General features: G+C 33.1%; 4 protein-coding genes and 1 pseudogene across 4 annotated transcripts; 2 read left to right on the forward strand and 3 right to left on the reverse strand.

Annotated features, from left to right (window-relative positions):
• Positions 1-2,448: 2,448 nt before the first annotated feature.
• LOC123902170 (probable metal-nicotianamine transporter YSL7) lies at positions 2,449-4,323 on the forward strand. The gene has a single exon (XM_045951832.1). The coding sequence runs from the start codon at positions 2,464-2,466 to the stop codon at positions 4,321-4,323; it is 1,860 nt and encodes a 619-aa protein (XP_045807788.1). The 5' UTR covers positions 2,449-2,463.
• A 2,222-nt stretch (positions 4,324-6,545) lies between these two features.
• LOC123891184 lies at positions 6,546-8,533 on the reverse strand (annotated as a pseudogene).
• Positions 8,534-8,848: 315 nt separating this feature from the next.
• Positions 8,849-11,395, forward strand: LOC123902171 (probable polygalacturonase). The gene is made up of 5 exons (XM_045951833.1): positions 8,849-9,350; positions 9,778-9,898; positions 9,985-10,159; positions 10,281-10,351; positions 10,469-11,395. Exons 1-5 carry the CDS (start codon positions 9,018-9,020, stop codon positions 11,161-11,163), a joined length of 1,395 nt encoding a protein of 464 aa, XP_045807789.1. The 5' UTR covers positions 8,849-9,017; the 3' UTR covers positions 11,164-11,395.
• A 293-nt stretch (positions 11,396-11,688) lies between these two features.
• Positions 11,689-14,931, reverse strand: LOC123902172 (protein S-acyltransferase 18). Its single transcript, XM_045951834.1, has 9 exons — positions 14,766-14,931; positions 14,550-14,663; positions 13,704-14,039; positions 13,523-13,591; positions 13,364-13,435; positions 13,113-13,241; positions 12,922-13,002; positions 12,575-12,733; positions 11,689-12,494 (listed from the first exon to the last, which is right to left on the reverse strand). The coding sequence occupies exons 1-9, from the start codon at positions 14,805-14,807 to the stop codon at positions 11,976-11,978; spliced, it is 1,521 nt and encodes a 506-aa protein (XP_045807790.1). The 5' UTR covers positions 14,808-14,931; the 3' UTR covers positions 11,689-11,975.
• A 4,750-nt stretch (positions 14,932-19,681) lies between these two features.
• Positions 19,682-20,995, reverse strand: LOC123902173 (auxin-responsive protein IAA30-like). The gene is made up of 4 exons (XM_045951836.1): positions 20,721-20,995; positions 20,423-20,607; positions 20,237-20,336; positions 19,682-19,927 (listed from the first exon to the last, which is right to left on the reverse strand). The coding sequence occupies exons 1-4, from the start codon at positions 20,891-20,893 to the stop codon at positions 19,867-19,869; spliced, it is 519 nt and encodes a 172-aa protein (XP_045807792.1). The 5' UTR covers positions 20,894-20,995; the 3' UTR covers positions 19,682-19,866.
• Positions 20,996-23,801: the final 2,806 nt, after the last annotated feature.

Below are 23,801 nucleotides of genomic sequence, written 5' to 3' on the forward strand. Positions count from 1 at the left end.
TCATTCACTCATGGAACATAAAATCAAAAAGATTATACTAATTTACATAGAACATAATTGGATGATTGAGAAATAAAATAGAGTAAACTAGCCTTAGCATAAACATTCTGCATTAGACTCACCTTTATACCATTGTATCTGTGGTGGTTAAGCTCTGCTATGCCATTCTTCCATCACCTCATTAAGCATGATACATCCATTTTCACAACAGAACACGTTCCATGCACCCTCCAACCAAAGTGAACAAAGACAAGTAAACATCATAGAATTTCAAAACCAGTAATTTTTGGAGTTTTGTCTTGTCTTTCTTTTGTGTTTTGAATGCAGATTCCATAAACAAAACAAAAAAGTGAAATCAAATTGCACATACTCTTGTGTTACAGATTTTCAGGATGGAATTGCAACCATCTATATTTGTGAAAGATTCTACTTTTTCTCAAGGAATCAAAAAAAGATTTTCTCAGAATAAATAATCAAGTGGCTGAATGTCACAGAATCAGCTTGACAATAAACAGGCAATGGCAAATGACCCTCTTTTACTAGCACTATCCTATAATAACAAGTGCTAAAAATGTAAAGGTAAATTAAGATGGTCTTTGATTCAAGAATCAGTGGCAGCAATGGCTTATATCTGTAGTAAAAAGTAAGCAACAGTTTCATAATCTTGATTCAGTCAAATAATTGCCACTATGAAGAAGATAAGCTCCTTTCACAGTAATATTGTATATGAGAATCTTGTTGAAATTGTGATCCTAAGTAGGGAACAAAAATTAAGGACAGAGTAGTATTTCCACATGATTATATTTATTTATAATCTAATTCTAAACTATGTGCAAAACTATTATAGTGTACATAATTTAGGTGGTTGAATTAGAAGTGGAAAAGTGCCAATAATAATAACCAAAGTGAATCTTTAGAAGAGAAGAAAGTACAAGAGCAGAACCAATAGTCATGCGTTATTCGTAGAATTAAAGTTTCTAAGTACGAAACTAGCGGACCACATAAAAAGTGCCTTGAGAAAGTTGCCAAAACCCTGCCACTCAGCATGATTTGAACACTTTATGTTGCTCCTTACCACTGCTTTATGAGATTCTTAATTTTACACTGTTTAAGCCAAGACATGCATTTGTTATATATAAATATGAGATATTACAAGATCATTTGAAAACCAAGGCATTAATCACTTCTAGTTCTTGCTAAAAAACTTAACCAACAAAATTCATTATTAATCATCATGGGAGGTGATAAGAAAAAATCTTCTTCAGGTTGCTTCTCAATTTTCAATATCTTCTCATCTAAGAATAAGTCTAGAGGAGGGTACTATGATTATGAATATAGGCGCAAGACATGGCCTAGCGATGAAGACAAAGGTAATTGGGGTGTTGCTGAGCCTAACATTAACATGAGAGCTGAAGATTTCATCCGCAAATACAAGAATCGCATTTCAGAATCCGAAAGTTATCAACTAGATCCAGCTGCCTAGCTAGAATGCATAATATCAGTTACCCTACCATATGTATATATTTCGTTGTTTATTTCACTAGACTATCATTTATTATATGTTATTATTAATTAATGCTTCTACTAATTATCAGCAAGTATATATATGTTGAATTGTTGACTTATATATAGTTGCACTTTGTTGTTCCTTATTAATGTAATATAATATTATGCTTTCAATAAATTGCAATGTCCTTAGCATTTTTTTTTATGGTTACCATTACATAAATTATGCCTCTAATTGTTGTCTATCTTTTTAATATAAGTTTGCTTACAATTTAAAAGTAAATCGATGGAACAAAATTTAATTTGGGTGAAGTTAATTAGTTTGTTTCTCATCTTGTTCTTGGATTGGTTTAAATTAGACATACTTACATACTGTTCGTTAAGATATATAGATGATTAGGTTTGTTGTTCTTATCCTATGATCAGGGAATTCATTTCCCATATAATCCAAAGTTCAGAAAGTTGTGACTTGTGATATAAGTAAAATATGATTAACATTTGAAGAGTATATTTAATCGATTCAACATTACATACAGTTAGAAAATATCTTATAATATTTGTTAATAAGTAATATATGATTAAGTTTGTTATATCTTATTCCTATAACCAAGGGTATTCAGTTGTAGATATACTCCATATAATAAGGGATAATTCTGTTATTATTTGAACAACCTAATCACTTAAAAATCACTTATAAATCGATAAATAATATTATATTTCATATTATTTTTCTCATCTCCATCTTCTAAAATGCCAATAAACTCAACAAGAAAAATAGCTAACAACAACGAAACAGTGGTGATGGTTAAGGACGAAGAAAAACTGGAGGAGGAGGAGGAGGAGGCTTCAATTGAAAAAGGGTTTGAAGGAAAATCAGTGCCAACATGGCAGAAACAGATTACGGTTAGGGCCATAATTGTCAGTTTCTTGTTATCGGTGCTTTTCACGTTCATCGTGATGAAGCTTAATCTTACAACTGGTATTATTCCTTCTCTCAATGTTTCGGCCGGATTGTTAGGTTTCTTCTTTGTCAAGACATGGACTAAAGTGCTTGAGAAATCGGGTTTGCTGAATCAACCGTTTACAAGACAGGAGAATACTGTTATTCAGACTTGTGTTGTTGCTGCAAGTGGCATTGCATTTAGCGGCGGCTTTGGTAGTTACTTGTTTGCAATGAGTCCAACTGTTGCAAAACAAAGCAGTGGCAATGTGATGATGGATGTTAAGATTCCCGGTTTAGGATGGATGATTGCGTTTCTATTTGTTGTTAGCTTTCTTGGTATATTTTCGGTGGTTCCACTTCGAAAGATTATGATTGTTGACTTCAGATTGACATATCCAAGTGGTACTGCAACAGCTACTCTTATCAACAGTTTCCATACAACAGAAGGTGCCAAACTAGCAAAGAAGCAAGTACAAGCACTTGGAAAGTTCTTCTCCTTTAGTTTCTTGTGGGGTTTTTTCCAATGGTTTTTCACTTCCGGTGATTCTTGTGGATTTTCAAGCTTCCCAACATTTGGTCTAGAAGCCTATCAAAGAAAGTTCTTCTTTGATTTTTCAGCTACCTACGTCGGGGTTGGGATGATATGTCCATATATAATCAATATATCACTACTCATTGGTGGAATTCTTTCTTGGGGTGTCATGTGGCCTCTCATCGAAGATAAAAAAGGAGATTGGTACCCTTCTGATCTCAAACAAAGCAGTTTACATGGTCTTCAAGGCTACAAAGTTTTCATAGCCATAGCAATGATTCTTGGTGATGGTCTATACAATTTTGTCAAAGTTCTTGGCCGCACTCTTTATGGTCTGTATAACCAATTTAAACACAACAGTGTAGCACCCTCCCAAGATCTCTCACCTACACTTTCGTTCGATGACAAGCGCAGAACCGAGATGTTTCTCAAAGATCAAATCCCCTCCTGGTTTGCTATCTCCGGCTATGTCATTATTGCAATAATCTCAACCATCACTATTCCCTACATTTTCCACCAGCTAAAGTGGTATCACATACTTTGCATTTACATCTTTGGACCGGCGCTAGCCTTTTGCAATGCCTACGGTTGTGGACTGACAGATTGGTCCCTTGCATCCACCTACGGAAAATTAGCCATCTTCATTATCTGTGCTTGGGCAGGTGCAGCTAACGGCGGTGTCATAGCTGGTTTAGCAGCATGTGGTGTCATGATGAACATTGTTTCTACCGCTTCAGACCTTATGCAGGACTTTAAAACAGGTTACATGACATTGGCTTCCCCGAAATCCATGTTTGTCAGCCAAATTATTGGAACTGCTATGGGATGTATTATATCACCGTGTGTTTTCTGGCTATTCTACCACGCTTTCGGTACTCTTGGTCAACCTGGTTCACCGTACCCTGCACCTTATGCACTTGTTTATCGTAACATAGCTATACTAGGTGTGGACGGTGTCTCTGCTCTGCCGAAAAACTGTCTTGTACTTTGCTGCGTGTTCTTTGCTGGAGCAATAATTATTAATCTTGTTCGCGATTTGGCCGGAGAGAAATATGCCAAGTTTATTCCTGTTCCTATGGCTATGGCTATACCTTTCTATATTGGAAGCTATTTTGCTATTGATATGTGTGTTGGAAGCTTGATATTGTTTGTTTGGCAGAAGGTTGATAGGGCTAAGGCTGATGCATTTGGATCGGCTGTTGCTTCTGGTTTGATTTGTGGAGATGGCATTTGGTCACTTCCTAGCTCCTTTCTTGCTCTTGGTGGTGTGCAGCCTCCTATTTGCATGAAATTCTTGTCTAGAGCAGCAAATGTAAAAGTTGATGCCTTCTTAGGATCTTAAATTATTATGTACAGTTATTTATTTTACTTCAGCTGTTATTATTGGATAGTCATTAAGTTTTCCTTGAAGTTTTCTATTTAACCATCTTTAATCATTAAGTATGTATCAGTTTTATTTTCCTTTTTTTTGTAATTAAAGCTTTGAAATGTCAATGGAAGTCAATAATGGAGATAGTGATTGATGCTACCAAAACACTATGTTTTGTGAAAATTAGTCAATAATAGAGTAACATAGTGGAGATAAATTAATCTACAGGCCATTTCAGCTATGTACCCAAAATATTTACTATTTAATCAACAAATTGAAATATATATTTGAACTTTGTTAATTTTAATCATATATGTTGTGTTATGCAATAATGAACATGAAACAGTAAAATCTGCAAGCTGATTATTGTCTCTTATTTTCTTCAAAAAATTTAAATCAGATTTTACATAATTAACTTTGGAATCAATTATTCAATTTTTCCTCTTGTCAGAAAAGAAAATTTTGGAATCAATTTTAGTTACTTATGGCCATATTGTATTAATATCAACTATTAGGCTGTATACATACTGTTGTGACTTGTGACACAAGGAATAGTCAATGACTTGAATGATATTCATTCACTAATTCAATTATGGAACATTACATAAAATCAAAAAGATTATACTAATATTAATATACATAGAACCTAATTGGATGATTGAGAAATAAAATAGGGTAGCCTTAGCTTAAACATTCTGCATTACATCCAACTTTATACCTTTATATCTGTGGTGTTTAAGCTCTTTCTATGCCATTCTTCCATCACCTCATTGATCATGTACCCTCCAAAGTAAACAAAGACAAGTAAACATCATAGAATTTCAAAACATAAGGCATCTGCATACTATAACCAATAATTTTTGGAGTTTTGTCTTGTCTTCCTTTTGTTTTTTTGAATTCAGATTCCATAAACAAAACAAAAAAGTGAAATCAAATTGCACATACTCTTGTGCTACAGATTTTCAGGATGGAATTGCAACCATCTATATTTGTGAAAGATTCTACTTTTTCTCAAGGAATCAAAAAGATTTTCTCAGAAAATTGTAGTTATCTCTTGCAAAAGCATTCTCCCTTTAAAATCCTTACTTTTCCAACTAGCAAAATTAAATATTATTTAGTTATGCTCTCATATCTAGCTGTGAGATGTTCTTTTGAGATCATAATAAAACCTTATGTCTTGTTTAGTCTTATACTCCAAATTTCAAAAGTTTTTAATCCAGATATTTATCATATATTTTAGTTCTAAAAAGTTAGTTAAAGTTAGAAAGACCATATATTTTAAATATGAATAACCTTTCAAGTTTATTCTCCCTTCCAATGCACAATTCTGTATGGCTCACTTGCTGATATATCATAAAACTGTGTTTACATATAAAAAAAGAAGAAAAAAAAAACTTGTTAGTCAAGATTGGGAAACAGTCGGATTTAGACTCATCCAAATTCTCCTCTGACAATTGAAGGTTAATTAGACGAATATAATTTTTTTGACGAAATATAATTAAAAATAGCCGAATATAATTAAATATAATTAGACGAACATAATTAAAAATAGCCGAATGGGAGTTAGTCAAAGTCTTTCTCAAGTCTACTAAGGTCGACGAAGGTCGTGTGAGTGTTAGAATCAGTCAAAGCTTAGTAGAACTTGACAGTTTGATATTTTACTTCTGTTCCATGTTTATAGCTCCACTAACCGCAGCAGCTATTGACATGAAGGCACAGTCCAAATGCATGGATGGATAAAACAGAAAATGTTGCGGCCGCGGAGGAGGGAAGATCTAGCTAAACGTGGGGCGCCACATACCCCCAACAACATGTGAATCTTCACTACCCGCATAATTAGCCGAACAATTCTATTTTCACATGTTTCAACGCTCAAAATCAATCAAACAAGCTATTTATGCATTTTTACCCCTTTAAATTTCTGCTTTATATTATTTTTATGCATTTCTTAGTTTAGTAGCTCAAAAAATGCACAACTCCGTACTTAACAATCTTTGGAGGAGTTAAAGAATCGATAGTTGATGGACAGAGTTCCTTCCTCATTGTAATCGCTTGAAGCAAAGGGAATCATAATTAAGAGCTATTAGCTGACATCTCGGCTAATTTTCACGTTCGACAACAAATTTGGCACGTCCGGTGGGACACAACGCCCAAAACCACTAAAAATATCAGTTCTCCATATCACAACTATTATCTTTCCTCGTCAAAAATTGTCATCTTTGTTCATGTTCAATAAAATTAAAAACATAACTTATTTCTATTTTCCATCTCTATTGTTTAAGAATATCCAACTTCAACAATTTCATGAATTTAAAGAAAACTATTATAAATCTAAATCACTCAGACAATCAAGCGCAGCATCTATGTCGGGGGTTACAGTAGCAAGCGCGTTGATCTCCCCAATTGTGCAACAATGCTTTTCAGTAGCATTCATCGCAACCAACTCTTGAGAAAATATGCAATTCATACCTGACGAAACCTGCAACCATTTAATAAAAAACACAATTTTAGCTTAAACAGAGAGCAATATTATTATAGTCAAGCTATGCATTATAACTCACTTAATAGATTAAGTGTTGCTAGCACTCCTCTAAAATATTAGTCGTCCGCGAAAACAACTTTCTTGACTAATGTCGTTATTTTCTAGATACATAGGTTGAAAATAGGAACTGAGAAAATAATGCTTAGATATGCATCTTGGAATTTATCTTATGAATGCAGCACTTACATCATAAAGAGTGTCTCCATGTTTCAGCTTAACTTTACCACTCTTATACACAATCATTTTGCCAATAAAGCCAGCTGGCAATTCATTCAACCTGACGAGCTTCGCAGCACCTCTAGGACCTCCAGGACGCTTAACGTTCTCCTTAACATCTTGAACCTTTTTAATCATAGGAATAACTGGTGGTAATTTCATGAAGAATGCACTTGCCTCTGGATTTTCCTCCTGCCAACAATTTGCTCGAAACACTATTATAATAATTTAAAACAAATTGAACTTGATAGATTTGATTTCTTAAAGTTCAGTTTAGTTACCAAAAGGCCAAGCTCTATTGCTGAATTTGCTGTGCTTTCATCGTAAGTTCTGGATTCTGCAGCCTCCCCAAATTCCTCCTCATTAAGATATTCTATCAGAAGAATATGTGAAGTGAAGTTAAAGCCACTTGACTTAGCAACATAGCATAATATAAAGTTTGTTAAGATGAAGTGTGTTTTACTTTCAACCTAACTAACTCCAGTGGAAGAGTCATAGTTTCATACTATACAAATGTAACTGTAAAACTAAAATACCATAATTCTGTAAAAAGCTAGAACAAACTTCCAAATTGAAATTTCATCTAGTTTACTCTACTATTGTTCTTTCCTTTTTTGCTTTATATCAAAGATGATTCCTGGAATTTACCTGGGTTGCCTGAATATGGTTTCTTCAAGGGAAGAACTAATGGATAGTCACTGTAAAGGTCCTGTAGCAACATCCAACAACCAATATTTCAGGATGAAATAAGCATGAACAAATTACACTTGCAGTTACACACACACACACACAGGGGAAACAAATAGAAACCGTAAATGAATTAAACATCATATTTTGTTTCACTCAGTACACTTACCCATGGTTCTTTGTATTCTTTCACATTTGCACCTGTGGTTAAAGTGTCATGAATATCGAGGCCTAACTCATCCTTACAAAACCGGCTTGTAAGGTGAGGATTGCCTCCTCTTTATAAACTCTTATCAAGAATCCTATCTATCCGATGTGGGACTAAATCCCACCGAGTGTTGGCCGCTAACATAAAGCATCAAATAAACATGGTCAATAAAAGGAAGAATCATGCAGCAGGCATAAATCATTTTGTGGCAGTTTATTAAATGAAAATGCCTTAATGGAGACATACCATCGAATGCTGAATTTTCACCACCGCTGGTCTTGCTCTTCGCTTTTGTGAAAACCATATGATTTGAAAGAAGTTGATTGAGCTCCAGAACCAAAAGCAACACGTGAAGCTAACACTGAAAACCATAAAATGGGCAAAGCAAATATTAGAAAGCAAAAAGGTTGATTTTAATTCTACTAATGAAAAGGGCATCATCATAAGATCTCTACAAAGATAGACGTACTAGATGGCAAGCATTCATATTGTCCAACTTCATATTTATCTTTAATCAACCAAGCATTCATAGGAATGGCACAAACATTCAAAGCAGTAAATGTTAACTCTCGAAGAAACAATGTTCACTTAAAATATAAAAGCTGAAACTATTTGCTAAAACTGAGATTACTTTGGTTTTCTCCAATTGTTTTGCACAATATTCATAGTAAATGTTCCTCAATTGCTCATCTCTAAGCAAACTCAATCACATATGAAGGTAAAGTAGTAGTAAAGTTGGTCATTTTAAAAATAGTTATTTGTCAGTAAATTCAATTTCATTACTTTAATGGTTCAAACATCTGTGTACCTTGAATATTTGAGGATTTATCAGAAAAGTATAATTTGTTTTCAAATAGATTTCAAAATCATGGAAACAGAAAATCAATGGTTCAAACATCTGTGTACCTTTATTTATTTTATTTTTGTTTTAATTAAAGCTTATAAGTTTGTTAAATTCCTATATTACCCCTAACTCTCTCTCTCCGTTGGAAAGTCAGCGTCACTGTCTATCTTATGAAGAGAGTTTCAGCTGTGGATGTGTTTTTGGTACTTTCATTGATTGGTTGTAGCTTATGGACAGTTCGCAGCAGTTCAAGCTGCAAACAGATAAACACAATGGAAGTTCGCCCACACAGTGTTAGTATTATTGAATTTGGAGCAGTTGGTGATGGGATCACTCTTAATACAAAGGCGTTTCAGAATGCAATCTTTTACCTAAATTCATATGCTGACAAAGGTGGAGCCAAGCTTTTTGTTCCTGCTGGTCAGTGGTTAACTGGTAGTTTTGATCTCATCAGTCATTTGACTTTGTGGTTGGACAAGGATGCAGTAATTCTTGGATCAATGGTAAGAGATTCATTGTGTTGACGTTGTTTGGAGTTTGTCTGGAGTCTCACGTTTAAACTAGCTTTTGGGACGAGATCCAAACACATTTAACAGTCAGGTTCTCGGACATTAGATGTATAGTGTTTGGGCACCCTGATCCTTTGAGCTAGTTTTTGGAGTCTCACGTTGCTTAGGTCTCGGGCTATTCGATGTATAAATGTGTTTGGACACCTTCATATTTTAAACTAGCTTTTGGGACGAGATCCAAACACATTTAACAGTCAGGTTCTCGGACATTAGATGTATAGTGTTTGGGCACCCTGATCCTTTGAGCTAGTTTTTGGGATGAGATCCACTAAACTTGGTAGTTTAATTTGTTTCGAAGCATGTGGTATCCATTACAATATATATAGTGTGTGAAACAAATGTTGTATCATGTCTGTTACAGAACTCTGAAGATTGGCCGGTTGTGGATCCTCTACCATCATATGGCAGGGGAAGGGAGTTGCCGGGTGGACGGCACAGAAGCCTCATTTATGGGAACAATTTAACTGATGTCATCATAACAGGTTGATAATATTCAATGAAGAATAATAATCTTCTATACTATACATATTTTTTGATATATTGATGCTATTTGGTGTTCCAATGAAAGGTAACAATGGAACTATAGATGGTCAAGGGAGTATCTGGTGGAATAAATTTCGTAACAAAACACTGGACCATACACGCCCTCATTTAGTCGAGATGATGAATTCAACAGAGGTTCTCATTTCAAATTTAACCTTCTTGAATTCACCATTTTGGACAATTCATCCTGTATATTGCAGGTTTGTTCCCTTGAGAACGATTGAGTTTATATTTTAAACTTTCATTACCATTTTAAGACTGCGCAATAGCAACGCTTTCATGATTATGGGATATCTGAGACTATTGTTTTCTTATGAACAGCCATGTTAGAGTTCAGAATGTCACAATCCTTGCTCCTCCTAGCTCACCAAATACAGATGGGATTGATCCAGGTCAATTTTCTCCCTTAGGCTAGAAAGCAATACCCTATGTAATTGACAATGCTTAAATATTCTTGATCAATTTTTGAAAGATTTGTCAGATTCTCATAATATAACTTTTGTGTCCAGATTCTTCTGATGATGTGTGCATTGAAGACTGCTATATAAGCACCGGAGATGATTTGATTTCCATCAAAAGTGGATGGGATGAATATGGAATTTCATTTGGTCGACCGAGTACAAACATTATCATCCGCAGGCTCACTGGGAAGACAACGAGTTCTGGGATTGCTATCGGAAGTGAGATGTCCGGAGGTGTTTCAGAAGTTCATGCAGAAGATATTTACATATTTGATTCACATAGTGCAATTAGAATAAAGACTTCTCCCGGAAGGGGAGGTTATGTTAAAAATGTATATATCTCCAACATGACATTGGTTAATGTAAGTATTGCTATAAGGTTCAGTGGTTTGTATGGAGAGCATCCTGATGACACATATGATCCGGATGCTCTACCTGTGATAGAAAGGATTACTGTCAAGGATGTGATAGGGGAAAACATCAAACGCGCCGGCCTTATACAAGGTATTAATGGTGACAACTTTGTCAATATCTGTCTATCAAACATCACTGTTAATGTGAGCTCGAAAATTCCATGGAACTGCTCTTACATTAAAGGATATTCTGAGTTGGTTTCTCCGGAAGCTTGTGAGCAACTCAACGAGAGAATATCCCCTGATCATTTTTCAGACTGTTATAAGTTACCAGATCTCATAAAGAGTTCAAGTAGTCGAAACAGGGCTGCTTGGTTTCCGTCTTGGTAGGTTATGGAATATGGATTTTAAGACATTATGCTACCAAAAGTTCGCTTGTACCTGAAATTTGATTAGTGAGTTTTGTTAGCAGAATAAAGTTTAACTGATCTACGAAGTTGAATGGTGTTTCTGATCTGTTGTTGTCAAAATGATATCAATAGATGATTGTTTATTGTAACTTTTTGTGCAGTAACAAATAAGTCAGTGATTTATCAGAAATATGAATTGAATGCTTTCATGAGTTCATCTCTTGCTTTTTTCTAGCCGATCCATTGATTCAAAAACAATATAAGCTGGGAAATAATGCCTTTAGCTGTTGATAAAGCTGAGATACAGTTAGTCTGATCTTTTTCCTTTAAGTTTCAAATCTTACGATATTAGAGATTACGCAACAGAAGGTAGAACCCAGATAGCAACTTCTTTACTTTAAAGGCTTGTCAGCATGATTATGCATTGGTTTGTTTTCAATAGGAAGAGCCTAATAATCTCAAGTTCTTTTCAAAAGCTGTTTTTGGGTGGTGAAAATGCCTGTTTGAAATAATTTGCCTTTATAATTATAAAAACGAAGTTTCGAAAACAACATAGCTGAAAAAATAACATGACTGCATTGTCTCGGTATGAAAATAACAGATAAATGAATTATACTCACAGTTCCATTGACTGGAACTATCCCATGTATAAATAAACACAAATTCATGTTACATAAAAGTTTGATAATCCCATGTATAAACTATAATAAATCAATGTAACATAGTAAATGGACATATCAACAAATCTTTCTCTAAGAATGAGAATAATTCTCAATATATAAAATACAATGCCTATCTTGGGGATGCTTCACTTTCATTTTTGCTGATAACTGAACATAAGACCTGTCTGGAAATATGTGTTTCAAGCTCCCTAGACACACCTGCTAACTTCAAGTCAAAACTGCTTCGATATTTGTTTTGCGGAGATGCTGCGATCTTGCTGCTAGAGAAAACTGTTGGCGAGCCTGCAGAAAATCTTCTTCTTGGACTTGAAAGCCGTACTGGTGATACATGAAGTTTCCCTTTTTCTATACAAGGCATTGACTCGGATCCCTCATTGAGAATATTTTTATCTATATTCATCAATGGTCCGCGTTTGGTCTCCACTGGAAGAGGTCTTAATGAACTATGATCCCTCGTTGGTCTTTCTCGCACAAGCCTTTCCCTCGCTTTCTCAGCTGCCAGTAGAGCTTTTTCTCTGGTCAACTTTACGAGTTTCCAAGGGTTAATGCTGACGTGAAACCTTTTTGTGTTGATCAAGGGGGTAGGTTCAGTATCTCTTTCAATCTTGATAGATAACCTAGGTGAGCTCTGAAAACTCGAAACAAACTTCCCTGTAAGATTTCAGACAGAATCAAGGCATAAAATGATGCAGTTTATCTAACTCTTACCTGTCCTTTGCATAGAATCCTTGACATTAGTGTTGGCTTTTCAGGCGAGTCGAAATCAATGCTATCATCTGATGAGAGATCAGAATCATCAAATGGTTCCAATTCCATGTCTTCATTCTCTTCTCTCATTGCCAGAATATAGTCATAGGTCCTCATCCCCTTTAAACAAATCAAATAAGATTCAATAGCAACAAAAAAAACTGCACAGAAAATCAAAGGCTGAAACAATTGTCAAACTGATTATTTTGCACTTGTTTTCTAAACCCTTCGACGAAGAAATCATTAAGAATCTAATTGTCTTAATATTGAAACATAGTACAATATCATAGTCGACATTTCAAAACTACCTTTCGTATTAGCAGCACATGAAAGAAGAAAAGTTGCCCCAGTGCAGCTGAACTATAAGCTGTCAATAGCAGAAGAAACATCTGTAGCATTTCAAGAAGTTCAAAGCAAATTAGAGTTTATGTTAAATCGAATATTCAAAAGTCAAGTGCAGAATACAAAATTTTCCAAAACCAATTCAGATAACTATTACACATATGGTGGCAAGAAGTTCTCTTGGAAATTCTACAAAAAGCTTTCTATGAAGCTCTTTTTCTATTCCTCTCTTATCCACGAAGCATCTGATAAATATAGCAATTGCAGTCCCTCCTTCAATGATAAGCTGTGCACATAACAGACAGTGTTGGAAATGATTCAACTAAATCTAAGCAAAACAAATTTTCTTGTTCTAAAATTGAAGAGTCTATTTTATTCAATTCTATTATCTGTATACTGAGTACTAACCATTAACAAGACGAAAATCATCAAAAGAAAGAATGTTGTGTAATTCTTTTTCCCAATACAGTTATTCAACCACTGAAAATAAGAGAAGAAAACAAAAATATATTAATAATGAAAGAGCTCAAAGAATTTACAAATGCCAGAAGCCTAAGAGATACTGACCCTGCAATGGTGATCAAACCCTTCAACGCAACGATTACAAGTTCTGCAGTGCTTACTGAGCTTTTTCACCTGATTCACAAAAGAACACAGTTTTATAACTTTTATTTACACAAGCTACACACTTTAAGATAAAAAATATGTGACACATGAGAAGCTGTCAAAGTAAAAGTAATTAAGGAACCTCAAAATCACAAAGTGTGCAAAATGAGATGTCATCTTCTTTAAGATCAGGAGCAATAGCATTATCATCATCTTTCATAACAAATGGAAATGGGAGAAGAGGCTCCACTTGTGTACTTGTCTTCATCGGATCAAGGTACTTCCTCTTAATGAACGTCCTAAGCAACTTCTTTTCCACCCTCCTGAAAAACCTCAACACAATCTGGCCTAAAATGAATCCGTAATTCAGCTTCAGAATCACATTCTTTTTGGTTTTCTCCTTCTTCTTCTTGAAACTGGTTCTATCTGTTGGATCAATCGCCGTACACCTCACAAACAGAAACATAACCGCGATTGCCTACGCAAAACAATAAATTTATCATTACTAGTATACTATAATGCACATATTTATACACACCATTGATAACAATTCGAGGAAAATGAAAGTAATTGAATGTAATCACCAGACATTTCAATCTATAGCATTGATGATACATAGCTAGTATATAAGGTCTGTTTGGATTGACTTATTTGAATTTATCTGCTGACATAAGCACTTATGAGACTGTTAGGGAGAACTTATGAAAACAACTTATGATTTGTTAATAAGCTATTTTCAGCTTATTTTCATAAAGCCTCCAAGGAAGATAGCTTATGAAAATAGCTTATATAACATATACGAAAACAATTTAATTTTATCTTTGTTATAAAAATAGCTTATACATAATTGCTTATCATGATAATCACTTATCCTATAAACTGCAAATTAAGTTGGTTATCCAAACAGGGCCTAGGCTATATATGAATCTTATAGATAACAAGACCAAAACTTGAGCTGAAAATGAATAGATATTAATAAATAAATTACCATGAAAGAAAATATGGAGGTGAGTGTTATCTCAGCCGTTCGATTTCCGAGGAAAAGTCCGAGAAAAGTATAGAAACACACCACCAGAAAACTATAAATCCCCATTCCTACAAACTGTCACATTTTCAATCACAGATTAATGAAAAAAAAAATAAAAAAATCAAATTTTGTTAATTTAAAATGAAGAATTGGGGAAAATAGAAAGTATAGGTTTACCTGTAAAGGGTGAAGAGGACGTTGCCATCCATGGCGTCTCATAGTGTGTATGAAATTGAAATGGGTTTTCTTTGTTTTTGGTTTCAGAGTGTGTTTTTTTTTGTTTTTTTTGTTTTGGTTGATGAAGAAGAAGATGTTACTCGTCAACGGTCGTATTTTGTTTTCAAAATTGAATGAACTCAACCGCGCTCATTCATGTTTTTCTTTCGGTTTTGTCGCTTTGCGGTTTTTGTTTCCAAAACAAGACAAATTTTGTGGGACCCATTCTCCTCATGGATTGGGTTGGGTTGGGTTGGGTTGAACTTTTCAGGCCTTTCATCTAATGAAATTTTTTACCTTATTAGTATACTCCTTCATTTATACCAAATACCCCACAAACATTATGAACTTTCTAAAATACCCTTTAAGTATAACAAATAAAAACAAAATTTCAACTTCAACAAGGATGTGAGTTCAACTCCAACTCTCACTTTTAGGGATCGATCTTATTAGTCGGCAATATATAAGTATATTTATAAGCGTTAGTTGAGTCTTGATGTCTTTTCTGAGTCTTGATGTCTTTTCTGATTCTGGTGAACTTTTGAAATTCAACTCATCTAAATTTTTTACACACAATTGAATTTCCTTTTTTTTTTTCTGGAAATTATGGATTTTAAAATGGCTAGAATTGATATACATTTCAGAAATTTTGAAATGGTTAGATTTTTTTTTTATTGTGTACCAACAATTTCATTATTATGTTTGATGCACCAAATAAGTTCCAAAATTATTTTAATAAAAGTGTTAGGGTAAAGGTACAGTTGAGGGGTATGAGGTAAACTTTCATTACTTGTGTTCAGTTAATATCAAATTGTAGGATAGAGGTAGAGGTAAAATTTTCTCTTTTCTTGAACAGAACCAATCCTTATTAGACAAAATCAACCACACATTCTCACCCCCAAAAAACCCACCTTGTTGTTGATCACAATTCACAGGATAAAAAAAATAATCTTACACCTTTTTTTTTTTTTACTAATTAACCACTTTCAAAAATAAAAAATATTAATTAATTATATATTAGTTTTTTTACCACAATGTTTATAAGAATAGACTGAACCAACCTTGGATTGGTTTGATGATATTGGCTTGAAACCTGAGAGTGTGCTTTTCTTTAAAGTCTCAGGTTCGATTCTCTCTGATGTCAATTTGGGTGGACTAATTTAGCTTCTTCAAAAAGAAAAAAGAATTGATTGGAACCATCAGCGAATAAATTTTACTTGCTTTTTGAACGAATTATTGATATAGTTTAATTAGAAAAAGAATAACCTTTATAAGAATAACAGTAGTGATTGGTAAACAAATAAATAAATGGAGGGGTAAGATTCATGTGTTTGGGTCCCTACACTGATTCATTGTGAGAGGGATTACTCATTGTTGTTGAGCTTAATGGAACATGTTTATTAATTATTCTACAAAATTATTCAAAGGAGTACCACGGGTAGTACCATCCAAGGTGATGGTTTTTTTTTGTGGAGGTTAATGATGCAAAAATTACTAGTGAGGAAAGCTTTAATTCAAAGAGGGATAATTGATTCAAACTGTGTGCGTGAGGCATGTTGTGTTTTCTGATTTGATCACTTATCACTATGAGAGTTATAATCATTTTTTCTTGTATAATGTGTGGTCCTAGATATATGTTTAGATGGGATTTGATGGTGTTTATTATGACACTGCCATTAGCCACTTTCACATAGTGTGTGTTTGGTTTAGCGGTAACTAGAATTGAGTTTGGTAGAATTGAGTTTGATAGAATTATGTTTGTATATATCAATGTAAAAGTGATTATCAACATTTGATGTTGTTTGGATGATTTGAATCAAAATTACTTTTGAATGTGCAATTACCAAAAAGGGTCTTTAATTATATTATAACTAATAAATAAATTTTAAACAACACACTTAAAAATTATCACCGAAAATAAAATCTTAAGCCCAACCTATTAGTTAAAAAAATCCAATTAAATCATTATCCCATAACCTTCTTTTCCATTTCTCGACTCTCGCGTCTCTCTATCCCATTTCTTCATAGCCTTCCATGGCTTTCTACCCTTTTGATATTTGTTTGGACATTAATACTCTTCTACCATTTCTCCTTCCCCTAAAATTTCAATATTTCTCTACCATTCTATGATTTCTCCATCACTCAACACTTGTGTAATGGCCTCAACTCAAGCTTACAAGGGAAAAAACAGATCGTATGATTGTGGGTTTCTAATGGAAACGGAAACATGCAACTAGTTGAAGGAGTGAATCTGAGTGATGTGAATCAGAAAGTTGTTTGCAGGAATTTGGAGAGAAAAAGCGAGATAGATCCAAGGGTAAATAGATAGATATGTAGGTGAGGGCAAAAAAGGAAGAAAATGAGTTTATTAACTGTCAAACCAACAGTAAAGAAGAATTGATTTGAGACTCAACGCAGAAGCTAGGATTTGGAGCTTCTCCTAGAATTGCTTTTGGAAGACTAAATCGATTTTACAAAGAAGAGCCAAACATGTTGAAAAACTGAAAAATCACGGTGATGGCATTAAAACGCACGTCTAGGGGTTACAAACGCGGAACCAAACAGGCGCTTAATAGTTGGAAATTTTTTACCGTGGCTTATTATAAAGTTTGTACACCTACTCTTAAAGGAGGTTTGGGCATTAGATTTCTCAAAAGCATCAATGAAGAGACTATGATGAAGCTTGGATGGGAGTGAGCCTGGTTCCTTAGATCTAGAGTCCTTAGAGCATGTTTAGCGCCGGTGAACTAACACCAAAATTGCTTATAGCCAACGTAAATAACAAGGAACTTGCAATAAAGATGTATGACATGGCATAGCAAGTGAACTAACTTTTCTGTACATGCTCTAAATAGCCAACGGCAACAAAAGGCAAATAATTATTATTTTATTCAAAGCAAAATTGCACATGACCACATATCTATTCAAATAATTATCTCAATACTTTATTACTATCACCTTTTGAATATTGTAGTCGGGGTTCCCTTGTACAAAATGTAATTGTTTAAAATGAGAATAACGAAAGTTAAATTTTATCTTATTTTGTATTTTGTTTAAAAATGTAATTGTTGCTTATTGTTATGTATTATTTTAAATTCCTATGAAAATGTAATTTTATTTATTATTGTTATATGTATTATTTTAATATTTATTTTGTCATTTTTTTAAATATTTTATGCCTATTAAATTAATGTTAATTTTGAATCAAAACTAATTACAAATAAAAAAATATAAACATGTGGGGTCAATGTTTGGTTCTTTATAACCAACCACCATTAAAGTAAAAACTACTCAAATCAACTATAAATCTCTTAAATCCTACACATCACTCTGGGCCCACAAAAAGTAACTTAGTTTACCCACTTAGTTTACCCCCACTAAAGATGCTCTTAGGAAAACAAGTTTCATTTACTATCACATTCACTCTTCTATTTAGGATAAAATAAAAGCAAAATTTTAGATGCGAAGGATAACTTCATATGCCTTGTTATGGAAGTTCCGTTAACTTCTAGTTTGATAACTGGTTAGGGATTTGTGTAACACCCGAATTTTGATCCAAGACATATTATACTTAATTCTTTTATTTTTAGAAAAATACTACTGTATTTTTTTATATAAAATAAAAATACAATTTAACTTCCATATTTTTTATTTTATAAGAAAAAAAATATAGTAATATTTTCCTAAAAATAAAAGAATTAAGTGTAATGTCAGTTTGGATCAAAATTCGGGGTGTTATACTTGTCTTTCTAGTGATTCTAGCCTTATTCTAATGCTAAGGTGAGAGATTTCATTCTCAATGATCAATGGCACATTCTTGCTTCTATTATGCAAAACATTCCAAATTTGATAATTTACTCAGCAAGATAATTATTCCTAAAGTTAAATTTCCTAACAAGCTTGTTTGGAGACTCATATATAGTATTGATGATTCTCTTAATTTTAAAGAGATTTATAAGTTTCAAAGGCATTTTGGTCCGTTGCTCCCTTGGACCAAAATGGTTTGACACAAAGATATTCCACCAACTGGATAAAAGTTACCTACTGATGAAAATCTGTGTTCTAGAGATTGTGTTATTGTTTCTAAATGTAATTTTTGCGGTGTTATCCAGTAAACCTCTCTGCATCTCTTTTAATTTGCATGTGTCTTTTCGCCAATCAAATTTGTAGTTGGTTGCCGCATAGTATTGGTATACATATTTACAATAGTTCTGTACAACATATCCTCACGTCTTGAGATAAGTCTTGGTCTGACTAGTGCAAACTTATCATTCAGAGTGTCATTTCTTAACACTATGTGATTTTACAGAAAAAATTGCAGGTTTCAAGATATTAAGAAAATAGATTGAAGATCCGCTATCAATTATATTATTTCTAATGTTTCCCTCAATAGAAGTTATACTACTCCCTCCATGACAATATATAAGTAAAAATCATCTTTTTAGATTTATTGCATATTCAATGTATCTGGTCTGTATCATACGTCAGATACCTAAAAATGTGTTTTTTGCTTGTATATTGTTACGGAATAATATGAAAAATTTGTGATTCTTAACACAACATTTAATGCCAAAATTCATCCTCATTCCTCATTCACACTACCTGCTACTACAATTTTCAACTTTGCTTCCTTGTGTCCTCGTATATTTTTGTGCAATTATCCTTTTCATTGTTGATTTTTTTTTTCTTGTGGAATGTGCAGAGGAACAGGATCTTAACAAAGCCGAGATTATGTCGGCAACATACAAGCCAAAAGTTGACTTCCACAAACTTTAAACAACTAAAGCAATTTGAGGCGTGGACAAAAAGTATTTTATGGTCTCTAGTAGATTTTTTTTTTTATTCATTTAGGAATTTCATAAAAGGAACAAAAAAAATGATTAAAATAAGATTCTTATATTAACCTGCAAAATTTAAAATGGACCTAATCTTAAAATGACTTTCCTCAAACATAATCTAAGATTAACATTTTGGTTATCTCTAATCACTAAATTTGAGTCTTCATTTGTCTTGGACGAAGTTTGATCTTCATCAAATATATATGCATGCTTCTGATCAACATTCAAAATCCGAAAGCATCAACTCTTGTGATCTTCAACCTCTTCACCGATGATAAGAACATCCTACATGACCAAAAAAGAGTTAATAAATTAATTAATTCACAAATTGAAAGATAATTTAACATGTTAATGCATCTTTAAATTCACCATATTGAAACTTTCATAAAAAAATCTCATTAGCACGATGATTCCGCCAAATTTCATAAGAGAATTGTATAATGTGTCAGTGCATAAAATTGACATTGAGTCGTGTGATTTGTTAAAGCTCCAAAGTGTAACGTTTGTCAAAACCATGATAACGATTCTGCGAAAATTGTATTCAATTCAAACATGCAAGCAAGAAAGGAGTGAAAAAGTTAAAAGTTAACTTACTCCCAAGGGACATCTCCAACCATAATCAAATCTCCTTCTCCATCTTCATAAGTTAGCACATGACATCTCTCTGATTGCATTCCATCCATCTCAGTTCCCCCTGTTCAAAAAACATCAAACATTAATTTCATTGTTATTATTACTAATTAAAAATACAATAGTAGATAATTAAGGGTATTTACATACATAGAATAGTAGTGTCAAACATTTGTTCAAGAGTATTTACTAGCTCTTCATAACAACCATGAGCTAATAAATTGAGTTTTCTCCCAATTGGAATGCCTTCCATATAAACCTTCACAAAGAAACTGTTGTAATCATTGCAATCATTCACTTCATAAGCTTGTTGCTGCATTGGTTGCCAATGTCCCCTAATAAAATAAACCAAATACACAACCGTTAACTCAACAGCTTGTAAAGTGAAGATTGTCTGTCCAGACTCATATCGAACACAAGACTATTAATTAATAGTGACATGACATACCTTGAATTGGAAGAATGAACATATTGATGAGAAATGCTCAAACCAAGGTTAAGATCAGGACAAAGATGTTGGTCAGAATTTTGATGTGTGATGGATGATGAAACATTGGAGGTATTATGTTTCTTTCTTCTACCATTGGAAGATGAGGATGAAGAAGCAGAACCTTTGCCCATTGTGGAATTAGGTAGAGACTATAGAATATAGAATATTGTAGGAGGAGTGGTAGAAAGAATAAGCCGCCAGCTTAAGGTTTAAATAATAATAATAATAATGTAAACAAACAAGTAGGGGTAGTGTCTATGATGAAGAGGGGACTTTTTTAAGGTGCAGCGCCACCACGCATACTAGTCTAGTCTTTTTTGTTGGTCCTATGCAATTTGTTTGTGTAGACCATAAATGTTGCCATGCTACCCGACAACTACAGGTGTCAATAAATAAAAAGAAGCGTACATTGCCATTGACAGCTTCTACTTTTTTTAACCAAAGTCATAAATACCATCAAAACTCATGTATTACGTACTCCCCGATCTTAATTATAAGCAAATGTTCATTTTTTAGGTTCATTGAATAAGAAATATATCTGAATTATATTGTAGTCCAGATACATCATTCATTCAATGAATCTAAAAGGTGAGTTTTTGCTTATAATTAAGGCCAGAGGAAGTAGTTAGTACTTCGGATTTGAATTCTCTCTAATTTTCTCTCATGCTTTTTCTCTTTTTGTTTAATCCAATGGTTGATAATACTTGATTCTATCTCTTTCTTTATCAACCATTGGATTAAACAAAAAGAGAGAAAACATAAGGGAAAATTGGAGAAGATCCAAATCCAGTTACTCCCTCAGTTTTATTTTATAAGACTCATTTTGACTAAATACATTATTTATATGTCTTGTTTAGACCTTATTTTTCTAAAAGTATATAAATGTAAATATAATCATATAAGATCTTGTTTGATTTGTTTCGGTGAATATTTTTAAAATATCAAATTTCTATAATTTTTACTAATAGAGAATGATATTCGTAATCAAAATTATGCATTGATATACGTGCAGTGTCAAACGAGTTCTTATATTTTGAGACGGACGGATTAAAATTGTAAGTTGGATTCCATTTGGATTTTTTAAAGTGAGTAAAATATAAAGTGAATAAAATAATTTGTTATAACGTACCTACTTATATATTTTTTTTAATTTACTCTTTGATAATTTAGAAGTATTTATCCATCGATCAATCAATAAGAACAAGTTATATGTGTCCCTGTGAGTTTAGCTCAGCTGGTAGGGATATCGCATTATATGTGCAGGAGTCCGAGTTCGAACTCGGGACACTCCACTTATTCATCTTTAAGGTGAATTTTCTAGCCACCAGGCTATTTGACCAAATATATATAAAAAAAAAAACAAGCTATATGTATATATGAAATAAAAATTGGTTACAGGTTAGTTATGTGTATATATGAAATAAAAAAAATAAAAAAGAACAAGCTATTTGCTTATATTTTTGAACTGTAAAAGTGTTAAAAAAAAAAGAACAAGCTATATGTATATATGAAATAAAAAGAACAAGCTATATGTATATATGAAATAAAAAAAATAAAAAAGAACAAGCTATTTGCTTATATTTTTGAACTGTAAAAGTGTTAATTAATGGATGATATTACTCATTTTACATTCTAATGTAATCACTAATCACCCACTTTTAGAGGAGACTAATTCAATTCTAATATAGATAAAAATGTTCATTCTACCAATCTCAGTATGAAAATACTAATTATTTTAAAAATACACATTATTTATTTTCTTTTTCCAACTTTAATTAAACATGTATATATGACCAAATAAAATCACTAAAGGGTCTTGTTAACATGTGCCCTTAGGGCACATGTTAAGATATACCAAAATAGAAATTCAACATTTAATGATACAAGAAATTTAATGCTTCAAAAGTCAAAATGCACAAATTAGCATTTAATAATTTCTATTTTTGCTTCCTTAACATGTGCCTCAAGGGCACAAGTTAACCACCAAAAACTTCTATTCTTGTGACCACCAAAAACTTTCTTTTTCTACCTTTTAATGAAGTGTTTGTTTGTCGAGAAGTAAAAGTTGGGCACCAAAAACTTCAACTTGTTGAAGCACTTGAATGGAAGTGGAAAGACATTGTCATGGATTAATTTGTTACAAGTTTTACCACAAACTCCAAAGAATTATGACCCACCGGGGAGATTATAGATTATTTGACTAGGATTTAACATTTAGTTTAAGTACATTCGTCGAGCTTTTGAATAGAGCTTTTGAAAACGCAAAGGATACTCTGTCAAAATTTCTATAAATATTATTTTGAAGAAAATTTAATTGAAAAAGTTACTTATTTGTTGATTGTCAAGCTTGGTCGCCAAACTTGCTAGACTAAACGTGTTAATTTGACTTTCGATGAAATCACCAATTATTAAGACTTATCCAAGTTCAACTCAAAAAACTAATTTATTAGATGGAAGAATTTTGTGACTTAAATACTTAATCAACAAATTTAGTTTATTCAATATGAGACTTCTAACATAGACTTCACGTCCTAAAATTAATAAGTTTAACTTTATGCAATATATGACTCAAGTTCAACCTTTAGAATAGAACAAAACAACATAAGTTAAAGATATGAATGATGAAAATACTTAAATTAGAGACAATAGTTGTTGTCAAGTGAAAAATAGTTAGACAAAGTGAGTGATCTCAGCAATATAGTGAGACAATTGAAGGGGAAAAATCAAATTGACAAGAAGACATATATTTAACTTGAAACCATACAATACATTGAATACAAGGTACTAATGTCCAATATCTAATGAATGTCCAATGTAGTACTATACTACTAGTATAATCATGGCATTGCTCGTGAGGGACCTTGGTGGCCGAGACCAAAATATGGAGTATAAGGACATTGGTAGAAGTGAGGTTAAGAATATTGCTACGTACCAAGGAAAACATGTTGATGGGTACTCTAACTCCATGAAGTGGGTAGAAAATGTGGGAACAAAAATTCTACATATATTCTTTCATTCCTTTTCAAGAATTAACTATTA

The sequence above is a fragment of the Trifolium pratense genome, linkage group LG1 (genome assembly GCF_020283565.1).
Source record: "Trifolium pratense cultivar HEN17-A07 linkage group LG1, ARS_RC_1.1, whole genome shotgun sequence".
NCBI lineage: Eukaryota > Viridiplantae > Streptophyta > Magnoliopsida > Fabales > Fabaceae > Trifolium > Trifolium pratense.